Below are 11,105 nucleotides of genomic sequence, written 5' to 3'. Positions count from 1 at the left end.
TGATGGTGATGGTGGTGATGGTGGTGATGGTGATGGTGATGGTGGTGGTGGTGGTGGTGATGGTGGTGGTGATGGTGGTGGTGATGGTGGTGGTGGTGATGATGGTGGTGGTGGTGATGGCGATGGTGGTGGTGGTGGTGGTGGTGATGGTGATGGTGGTGGTGGTGATGGTGGTGATGGTGATGGTGGTGATGGTGGTGGTGATGGTGGTGATGGTGATGGTGGTGATGGTGATGGTGGTGGTGGTGATGGTGGTGATGGTGGTGGTGATGGTGATGGTGGTGATGGTGATGGTGGTGGCAGGTTATAGTGACTGGAAACCAATTTTCCAAGAATAATAATAAATAAAAGGTGTGATACTTCCTTGGTGGTCCAGTAGTTAAAAATCTGCTTGCCAATTCAGGGGACACGGGTTCATCCCCTATCCAGGAGGATTCCACAGGCCGCAGAGCAACGAAGCCTGTTAGCCCCAACTACTGAGCCTGTGCGCCTTAGAGCCTGCGCTCCACAACACGAGAAGCCACTGCAGAGATGGTGTCCCGCAACTAGAGAGGCACCCCTGCTCATCACGACTAGAAAAAGCCTGCACACAGCAACGAAGACCCAGCACAGACAATACATAAATAGATACATCTTTAAAAAAAGGTGTGATGCTCAAACTATACTTCACAAACTTGGCCATCTCTGAGGATCAGAAGGTAAACAGTATGGGGCACCCGCAGAAAGACCTCACCCGCACCTACAGACAGGCAGGGACTGCAGGGTCGGAATATCCTTGCAGAAAAAGGTTCTGCCCTGGAGGAACTTCCGGAATCTCTGAAGCACACTCTTGGGGTGCCTCAGAGCCCCCAACCTCATTCCAGCCACACCCTGTCCTTACACTTCGACGGCAAGAAGCTGTCACTGTCCCCACCAGATAGCCCTGCATAGTGGCCTTGGCCACCATGTCCTTCTCGACTACACACACTCTGTCTCTCCAGGGCCGTGGTGAATTCGCACAAATCGTGCAAAGCGACTTTTCAGGCAATGGCTAAAACCTAGTTGGCAAACCCAGGCTCTATGAAGGTACGGGCCTCCCGCCTCTGTACAAGGCATGCAGCGGGGGAGAACAGTCCACCCTGGACTAATGGAATCCGAGTAGTGAGACTCACACAGTCAGGAAAAGAAATGCAATTTCCTTTTGACCCAAAATTAATTTTCAGAAGAAAATTGCTTTATCACGTGGCCTCAAGATGAGCTTCGAGCCCAGCACCTGCTGCTTTCCAGAGGGGCCCCCGTCCTCGGCTGAGGCTCAGGGACAGCGTGTCTTCCCTGAGAACCAGGCCGGGAGCAGATCTACACTGGAAACCTCGCTGGCCTTGAGGACATCTGGTCAGCTGGCAGCCGAGGGGACAGCTCCCGCCCCGTTCTTCCGACAGGAATGTGAGGATCTTGGAAGCCTGGGGCCCATCCAAGCATCTCAGAATTGCTGCAAAACAACGGCGCTGCTCTGCTTAGGACATGGCGCGCCTGGTGGCACTGCTCAGCCACGGTCGCCCACCTGGGCCTTTGCCGTGAGGGTGGGTCTTCACGGCAGCAGCGGGGTCCCGCTCACCCACCCTTGGGCGGGATCTGTGGTTCTGGGCTCTGACCCTCATCGTCCCGCGCATCCCTTGTGACCCGGAGGTCTGGCCGATGACTCAGACACACACATTCCTCTCCCGCAGCTGGTTGGCTGGCGACCAATTATCTCCCATAAAGACTTGGCCCTGAACTCCCGCCCCAGCATCTCAACATTGATGGAACTGGTGTCAACACGTGTTGATGTTATTTAGGAGAACATGAAATTCCCCCTGGATCCAGAGCACTCAGGACGTCTGGACAGACTTACAGGACAGCTCAAAGACACTGATGGCTGTGTGTGACAGATGGGGAAACTGACCCAAGAAAGGGGGCTCCTGGGGGTAGGACCAGAAGCCAGGCCTGCTGGACCCCAGCTCTGCTGGGCCCTGACGGGACTGTGTCCTGGACCCCCAGATCCCGGGCCGACCCGGCTCCCAGCTCCCCGTCTGCCTGTGAGGCTGCCTCAGGCGGGCCCGGGGCAGCGGCCAGCCCAGCTCCCACGGCCTGAGTCCCGCTGGCCACCGTCTTGCAGGCCGGTGGATGGGGAGGCCTTCACGCCACCCTCTGGGACCATCTGGGAACTTGTGGCCCCGGCCACCGCGAGGTCATAACATCGATACCACTGGACCAGAGCCCCACCAGTGGGGCCTCAGGGGGAGGTGCGGTCGCCAAGGCAAGACTGGAATGGCCCCTTACACGTGCTCCCGGGACCCCCTCACTCCCTGTTGGCTCGCGGTAAGGGCTGCGGCCTCTCTCCGCCCAGGCCTGGGGGCCAGTGCAGGCTGGGCTGGGGCTGCAGCATCCTTCCTGCCCCCAAGACCAGCCAGGCTGTGAGCCTGACGAGCCCCTGACGTGGTGGGCTCCCAGCCAACATGCCCAGAGCTAACTCCAGGGGCGGCTGTTGCTCAGCCCCGGGAGAGACCCTGCACTTTAGAAGGGAAGGCCAGAACTCAGCTGGGCACCCACGCTGGCTGAGTGTGAGCCGGTGGGCTGGGCCGCGCCTGGAGAGTGTCTCTCCCATCTTCCCCCAGAAGGGAGGCAGAAAATCCTGCAGGACTGCTGCTCGGCCCGGAAGGCTGGGGCCGTGACCCTGGGACACCTCTGCTTCTGGGTCCTGGTTCTAAGCAACGTGTCCAGGTCAATAATCAAAGTTATAACAGGCCCACCGTCATGGGGAGCCCGTCACAGAGCAATTCCAAGGAGAAGAAGTGGCCCGACCAAGTGGCCTGCATCCGGCCCTAGAGAGGGTAACGCTAGCATTTCAATCTCAGGCGGTATTTCGAGGAACAAGAAAACTATCCCCACAGTGTCCTAAGAGAAGCCAAGTGCACGAACTGCGTACAGTTTGTGGGACGATCCTGCTTCTGTTTTAGAATTTACAGGCAGAGGTAAGGGACAGACGGCGGAAGGAAACATTCTGTTCACCTCGGGCTTTCTCTCCGGTGGAACTGGAGGAGTTCTCGTTAACTTGCTCGTCTCTTATGAACGTTCCCGGTATTTACAGTGAGACACTGACGCCCGTCAACTCTTTGGCCAGACCCTCTGGCCGGCGAGAAAGGGCAGGCTCAGTGAGGTCAAGGGGGCACCCAAAGGGGTCGCGCCAGGATGAGGTCTGCACCCAGGCCCCACACAGCAGTTGGAAATGGGGCAAGCAGTGAGGTGCTTGCGACAGAACCACTGAGCCAGCTGCCGGGGGGTGGGGGGAGGCAGCGGAGAGAAGCAGCCTACGGACTTTCTGCGCCCCACTTCTGCCCCCGAGCACCCTGTGGCCCCCACCTTGTGCCTGTCGACCCAGAACAGGCTTCACCCTGCAGTCTGGCCTCTGCTTCCACTGGCCCAGCCTGGCTCCCAGGCCCCAGAGGCCAATGTGCAGCCAGACAGCCGTGGGCCAGGCCTGGGGAGGCAGCCAGGGCCAGGAAGGGCTGCCCCCCGCCCCCCGGGGTGGGTGTGGGGAGGCAGCTGGAGCCCGTTGTCCCAGCCCAAGCCCCCAGCGCCTCCCTGGAATGGCCCTCAGCTGGAGGGGAGGCCTTCCCACCTGCTCCTCTTCCACACGAATCCCCGAACCACACACAGGCTGAGCCACGCCAGCTGCCCCCCCCCCACCCCGCCCCACATCCCACGTCAGAACCCCTACTCCCGAGTGGGGGGCACTGCACAGACCCCCCACCCCAGGGGGGGCCGAGAGGGCCCGAGCTGCCCTCCGGGCAGGCCCGCGGCCACAGTGGCCTGGGGCGGAGCTGTGCTGTGTTCGCAAGATGCACACCCTCTCTGGTCCTGGCAGGCAGCGCTGCACCCAGGAGGCAGGAAGCGAGCTAGACAGAGACAGCCCCGCTTCCTGCCCCCAGCGCGGCCTCCGAGAGCGCAGGCAGAGCAGAGCGCCTTTATCTGCCTCCTCCTGGCAGCCTCCTTGCTGACGTCAGCGAGACACTGTTTACTTGCTAACAGGACCCAGACTGCGTGACCTCCCGCCCCTCTGCAGGCCAGGATCTGGAACCTTCCTCGGCGCCTCCCCGCAAGCTCCCAGATGAACGCGAGGAGGGTAAAAGCGGGGGTGCCCTCAGATCCGGCTGTCTGTCCACCCCCTGCCTCCTTACAGCCTTGTCTGTGTTATTGACACATAGTCACGCGGTTTTTTATGTTCCATTAGCTGGGGGGGCCTGGGCAGTCCATCCGACTTCTCCGGTCAGGTTGGGGAAGCACCTGTCCTGGGGGTAACATTTCCTACATCAGGAGCTGCCGGAAGACCTCGTTCAACACACGTGGCCGTGACCACCTCCAGGGTGACGGCACACCTCTAACAGGGCCGTCATGGAGCAGTGCTGCCCCCGCCGCCACGGGGCTCCTGCCCTGGGAACGTGCGGCCACGTCTGGGGTGCTCCTGGCATCCAGGGGGTGCAGGCCGGGCCTGCCGCTCCACATGCTGCAAAGCCCCCCGCCCCGAATACCCGCTCCTCAATGTAGTTGATCGCGTAGGGCTCAGAAGCCCTGAGAGAAGCTTCACGCCGCCGGGAGGGTGAAGCCAGAGCCGTGTGAGCCCTTGGCCGACAGCGGCTGACGTTACTTTGACCGCCTGCTCCTCACCTCGCCCCAAGAAGTCAGAGTGGAAATCGTGACACTTATTTTCCAAAAAGGAGACCAAAGTCCAGGAGTAGGACGTGCTCGCTGACCAGAGCTGGACCCTGGACCTGGCCCAGGGTCTTGGAGGATGGCGGGTCCACTGGAGCTGTCCACAGTCTCAGAAGCTTCTGGCCCCAGGACCCGACTTTCTGAGCTGGGAGATGGGCAAGGGTGCTGCCCAGGGGCCTGGCAGGGCACCCCGAGCAGTCCGTGCCCCCTCCCACGGTGCCGGGGGAGGGGGGACAGTCAGGAAAACCAGCTCTCTGCTCAGGACACACAGGCCTCAGGAGCAGCAGCAATGACCACTGTCCCCAGCCCCGAGCCCCGCAAGGACGCGCAGGAAACATGCTGATGCGGGAGGGTGTGCCCCACGCCTGAGAGGTGGAGACGGCAGGTAGCCGCAGAGGCAGCAAGGCTGAGGCAGAAGCTTGGGACCGGGCCCCCGACTTGTGCCAGGCACCAACTTGGACCCCCACTCCTCCTCCGAGGCCCTAACAGCCGGTGGGCATGACCGTCTGGACCCCTACTTTACTGCAGGGAAGCTGGGCCCAGGGAGATCCAGAACCTGCCCAAGGGCACAAGACTCCCAGGCCCCGGGTTTGTCCCCGGGCCGCACGCTGCTGCTGCCACCCACAGCCCGGGGGCCCCTGGGCAGCTGCTACCTACCAGGTGCCCGGCGGCTCTCACCAGCTTGTGGGTGGAGAAGGGGAAGGCCTCGTCGCTCAGGTCGGCCTCCAGCACCTCCTGGAGAATGGCCCGGCTGTGAGCAAGGACAAGGCTGGTCAGTAAGTAGGGCAACACACACCTGCCAAGCCTGGCTGGGTGCGCGCCCCGGGCTGGGAAGGCTCTGAGGCCGAGGTCCTGTCCTCACGGGGCAGACTGACAGCAAACATGCTGTTAATAAAAGCGCACCGAGACGGAGATGCGCAAAGATCCAGTCACACGAGAAAGGCGCCTTCGGGACTTCCCTGGCCGCCCAGCGGCTAGGACTCTGTACTTCTGCTGCAGGGGGTGTGGGTTTGATCCCCAGTGGGGGAGCTAAGATCTCAAATACCAGGCACCATGGCCAAAAAAAATTTTTCAAATTAAAAAAAAAAAAAGGCACCTTCATCAGAAACAGTGACAGAAACAGCCAAGCCCTGGGTCTCCTTTCTCAGATGGGGAACCCAGGCCTGGGGCAGCTGTCTAAGCGGTTAACGCCCCACCTGCCAAAGCCCCCCCAAGGGCAGGGGCCTCTCTCCTCAGCCCTCTGCCCGACTGTGCCCGGAAGAGTCTGACGCCCACACTTGATGGTTCGCCTGAGACCTCCCAGTGTCCGTGGAAGCCCTCACTTCTGGGGTGCCTTGCTTCTCGCCTCCCTCCCTGCCGGCCGAGTTCACTATCGCACGTTCCCTCCAGCGTCCCGGCCCCTGTTGAATCTTCCGTCATCCTTCAAGTCTTGGCTCATCTGTCACCTTCTATAAGAAGCCTTCCCTGATTCCCAGTTGAGAAGAGCCAGTTGGCAGCCTGATTTCCTAAGTCTGGATCAAGTCTCCCGTCAACGCCCACGGCCTGAGCCCGTGGCCCTAATATGTCTCCTGCCAGGGCACCTCTCATGGTTGCAAACCTGCCCCACTGAACCGGGAGCTCCGTGCTGACAGGGCCCCCTCTGCAGACGTGCCTGGCACAGAGAGAGGGCATTTGGTAAATGGGACTGATGGAAGGTGGGCTGGCTTTGCACTGCTGGGCCAGCTCCCCATCGGCAGCAAACAGCTCTCATCCACTCCCATTTCTGCCTCGCAGGGTCCCAGCCAATGCCCAGAAACACTTCCGACCCTGATGATCCCCGCCCCCACACGGTGCCAGTTTCAGCTGCCCACCCACGCCGGCCCGAGGTGCCCAGCCCGCTGAAGTGTGTCAGGATCCTTATGTAACACCCGGGCACCCACGCACGCCCGCCCCTGGAGAACACACCTGGTCCTCAAGAAGCCTGTCTACACTGCAGCCCTGGGCGGCAGGGGCCAGGGCTGCTCCCTCGTCTGCCCCCAGGGGAAGGAGAAAGGAGCTGGAACTTGGGCTCAGCAGGGCCAGGGGTCCCCAGTCGGGCACCAAACTGGGCACGCAGGTCTGCAGGGTACGGGCTGTCCCTCCCCCAGTGGGCAGCAGGTGGCACCAGAGGGCACAGGCTCTGAGCAGAGGCCAGGTTCAGGTTTACTGTCCCCCCTCAACTAGCTCTGGGCTCCCTCATGGCCCTATGAGGACAGTGAGGCAGGCGTCAGCCAGACCCCCTGAGCCGAGCACCTGGGTATTAATCATGGAACAGTGACCACTGCCCCCGGGCTGTCTCCACCAGCCACGAGTGGTCTGCTGAGCTTCCGTTAATTAAAACAAAAAAATTCTGTCTCACTGGCCACCTTTCAAGGCCTCGCTGGCCACATATGGCTTAGAGGCTACTGTACTGGGCCATCAGTTATGAACTGTCTCCTGAAAATTCTACTGGTTGGAAGGTCATCCAGCATCTCCCATGGTCCGGGTGCCATGAAACGCTTCCCACGGAACAGCTCAGAAAGTTCAGCCCTTATCGGCAGTGCTGGTGACATTATTATTCATACAAGAAACTTCGGGTTATTTTTGAAGGAGCGAGGACAGTTTGGAGGAGAAAGTTAAGAAATCACCCAGAGGAGGGGAGCGCGTCTTCCTGCCCTGGCAATCGTCACTCGCCGCCCTCCTGGAGCAGCTTATAATGAGGCTGGGAGAGCTGGCCTGTCCCCGCAGGCCGCGCCTTGATCAGTCTGTCTGGCGCCCCCTCCCTCCCCTGCCCACTCACTCCCCACCACACCAGAAATAACCCAGTCCCTCTCCAAGGTCGCCATGGCAATGAAGCTTCCGGGGACTGCCTAGCACTCAGGAGCCCAGGACCCCCAATCTCCGTTCAGCCCAGAGATGCGGATGTCAGCTCACCCAGGGGAGAAATGCAGACCCCGCCCTGCAGAATGGGGTGCTTCCCCGGGCCAGGCCAGGGCAAGCGTGGTTCATGCATCTTTCTGCAGAATCCCAGCATCCCAGTTCTCCTGCTGCAGCCGGCAAGCTCGGCCTCCCTCCACACACCCCATTCCTGTCCTCCCCTCCTGTCTCAGCACGCCCCCACCCAGCCATCCCTGAGATGACCCTCGTCAAGTCCGCAGGAACCACCAGGCCGCCAAACCCACCTGTTGATGCTTAGTCTTTGTCTTCCTTGACCCGCTGACCACCCAGACACAGCTCATCACTCCCTCTTTGGAGTCCCTCAATCCCCTGGCCCTTGAGGCTCTTGCCTGCCTCCCACACTCTGGCCCAGAATCAGAGACCCCGTTAAAGCCCACGTCCAACCGCACCCCTCCTCCGCTCAGCCCCCTCTCCTGGAGGAGCAGCCTCTGCACTTGCGAGTCTGGCCTCCGCGGCCCTCTGAGTTCATCCTTTCCCACAGCCCTGCCCTCGCTGCTTTTCCTCCCGCCGCAGGGCCTTTGCACCTGCCACTCCCTCTGTCTGAAACACTGTCCCTTCAGAGAGTGCCAAGGCTTGAGTCCCCATTTCCTCCAGTATCTCCTCCAAGGTCCCCTTAACAGATACTGGTTTTCATGAGCAGCCTGAAGTCCAGCATTTGATGGATAAGGTACATGACCAACTCTGACTCCGCGAGTACGTACTGCCTGTCTGCCGTGTGCCTCTGGGCAAGGTGGGGCACGCGCAGAGCCACCTGCAGCTCTGCCCGGGAGGGACGTCCATCCACCCAGGACCCAGCCCGGGGGCTGTCAGCTTGGCCAGCTCCAAGGCCAAGGGAAAACAGACCCTTTGGCGGGGTCTGACAGCACCGACCAGGGACCCTGATATGACCCCAGGCTGACAGGGAGATCCACGGACACAGCTGTGCTTCGTCTAAGCGAGCAGCTGGGGGATAACCTGGCTGGAGGCACGCTGCCCTCTCTTCTTCAACACTAAGAAAAGAAAACAGTTCTCACCACCTCAGAGGGCTAGGGTCAGGATGGAGCGGATGTTGGCGCATCCCAGGCATCCCACTGGTCGATGCTAACATGCTGTGCTTGCCCCCTGGCCCTCCACCACCTCCCCCACCCAGTCCCTTCTCTGAAGCCCAGCCCGAGGATCTTTCCAAAATGCACACGTGCTCAGGTGACCCGTTGCCTCAGACCGTCCTGTGGCTCCAGGCAGAAGCCAGCATCCAAGGGCCTTCTGGGAGCCGGCTCCTCGTGGGTGGGAACGCAGCTCAGTAATCGCTCACAGGATGAGTCAAGGAGCGAATGATCGTCCGTAGACCTAGTCGCTGGAGGTGCTTGGGGGGAGCGGTGTCCTCCTGGTGCGGAGCACCTTTCTCAGCCAGGGTGGCACGGGGAACCCCAGTCTGGCTCCGCCCACTCAGAGATGGCATACACAGTTCTCAGACCATATCAACCAGCCAGAAACACCCCTGCCGGCCCTTCCACGACCCCTGAATCCTCAGATACTGACTCACTGTAAGGTTGAGTGTGAGTCATATATTAAGAGCTTTTCCGTATCCCAGGGCTTTGAAAAGCATTTTCCTGGTTGGCCTCTTGGGGGTCACCGGCACGTTCAGCTCACTAGCCACCACGTCCCATTCTGGACCAGTAAATGGTTCTGCCTCGGGCCCAGACAGAGTGACTAGGCGTACCCCGGCCCTCGGGCCCCCGTCCTCTCCTCACCTGGCCGGGCCCTGGACGCTGAGCAGGCCCAGGTCCTCGGAGCTGTCGATGAGCTGGCACCGGAACCTCCGGTCCTGCAGCGCGGCGCTGATGTGGGACCAGCTATGCTGGGCCGCGGCCCCGCCCACGGCCAGGTAGTAGCCGTCGCCTGCGGGAGAGGCCCCGGGACTCAGAGCAGGGCTGCGGGGAGGCGGGAGCGGGCAGGGCTGGGAGCGGCGGCCCAAGGCCTCCGATGAGGAAACAAGCCTTCCTCCTGTGAACGTGAGCCACCCAGGCCCGAGGCGGGGGACCCTCCCGATGGGGCTCTGGGTCTCATCACCCGCAGGACAAAATGCCAAGGGAACATTTTCTGGGCGTGTCCGAGGCTTCCTCCCCCTTCTCAAAGGGTCTGTGATCCAAGGAAGCGTAAGGGCCCTAGCGCCGTCACCCCACCTCCCACCAGTGCTGGGAGACCTCGGACAGGCCTCTGTCCGTCTCTGAGACAGCATCCTCACCAGCCCCCGTTTCTCTCCACTTTCCCGTGCCCCCGCCCCAATCCCAGGGTTCCCTACAGCGGCCTTTCGGGGGCTGGCACTTTTCCAGGCACCGCACCGCTGACCCTCCCCCGGAGGCTGACACGCGTCAGCACCCTCCAGTTTCCAAAAAAGAGACTGAGGTTCAGAGAGGCCCCACGTACGAGGAGACTGGCCTGTAGCCAGCTCTGAGTCCACGGCCTGTGGAGCAGCCACTGGGCCACACCGCCGCCCGGGAACTGCTGAGCGGAGGGCAGCCCAGCTCCGCCCAGTGTCCTGAGAGCCACTGCTCCGGGCAGGTGACCTCAGATGGCCGTGCGGCTCTGGGTCCCTGGAGAAAGGAGTGCTGCCCACTGTCTGTGGATCTCGGCCCCCGCTCTCCCTCCCGAATGGGAGGGGCTGCCACACGAGAGACCAGACGGCTCCCACGGCCGCCAAGGTGTGGGCGGGGGGAGCTGGAGTGATGGGCAGCAGACCTCGCTCAGGGTATCAGACCCGTGCTGACAAGGAGCATGGACACTGAGCTCCCCATCACAGGAGGCATGCAAGCAGAAGCTGAGGGCCTGCAGAAGGCTCCAGGCGTCAGCTTCTGCCCAGACCTGCGGACCTTCCAAGGACCTGCCCCCACCCTCAGCCTGGGAGTTACTTGGGAACCGAGACAGCCGACTCGGCATAGATGCCAGAGGCCAGAAGGAGGTAACTTCTCCCTCCACGTGGGAGGCATGGCCTTATCCTTGGCTCACCCTGTTCCGGGCAGGCAAGCTGAGCACACCCACGCTGCGGCCGCCCTGAAACCCCGCAGGACAGGCAGGTTCAAAGGCGTAACCACCGAGCGCTCAGCGCTCAGCATCACCGCCCGAACAAAGGCTGCATTCAGCCTGAAGCAAGACCTCTGATCTCCCAGGCCCTGACCACAGCGGGCACAGGCGGGATTGCAGAGCAGCCTCAGAAGCCCTTCCTGCCAGTCCTGCACTGGCCGCCGCCTCACCGAGCTAGGCTGCCGTCGGGGCGCTGCTGGACCTCGGGGCCCCTCTCACCTTCAAAGGCAGGGGCCAGCGGGGAGGCCTGGGAGCCGGGGGCCAGGCGGCTGACGGTCAGGTCGCCCTCTGTGCCCCCGCGGTGGTTCAGCATGCACGTGTACACCGTGGAGCCTGCGGGCAGGAGACAGACCCCAGGAGGG

General features: G+C 61.7%; 1 protein-coding gene across 5 annotated transcripts in view; it reads right to left on the bottom strand.

The window, feature by feature from the left end:
- The window catches only part of SARDH (sarcosine dehydrogenase), a 63,467-nt gene that overhangs the window by 14,933 nt on the left and 37,429 nt on the right, over positions 1-11,105 (bottom strand). For 4 of the 5 annotated variants that reach the window (XM_043916388.1, XM_043916389.1, XM_043916390.1 and 1 more), the window contains exons 17-19: positions 10,963-11,076; positions 9,414-9,561; positions 5,386-5,479 (exon numbers count right to left, since the gene is read on the bottom strand). The exons of the other annotated variant lie outside the window; for it this stretch is intronic. In XM_043916388.1, the coding sequence (XP_043772323.1) occupies positions 5,386-5,479; positions 9,414-9,561; positions 10,963-11,076 (356 nt within the window). The remainder of the gene's footprint in view (positions 1-5,385; positions 5,480-9,413; positions 9,562-10,962; positions 11,077-11,105) is intronic. 5 annotated transcript variants of the gene reach the window in all.

This window comes from Cervus elaphus, chromosome 11 (assembly GCF_910594005.1).
Source record: "Cervus elaphus chromosome 11, mCerEla1.1, whole genome shotgun sequence".
In the NCBI taxonomy this organism is placed as follows: Eukaryota; Metazoa; Chordata; class Mammalia; order Artiodactyla; family Cervidae; genus Cervus; species Cervus elaphus.
Note: the sequence above shows the minus strand (reverse complement) of the source record. Positions and strands in the feature narration are given on the sequence as shown.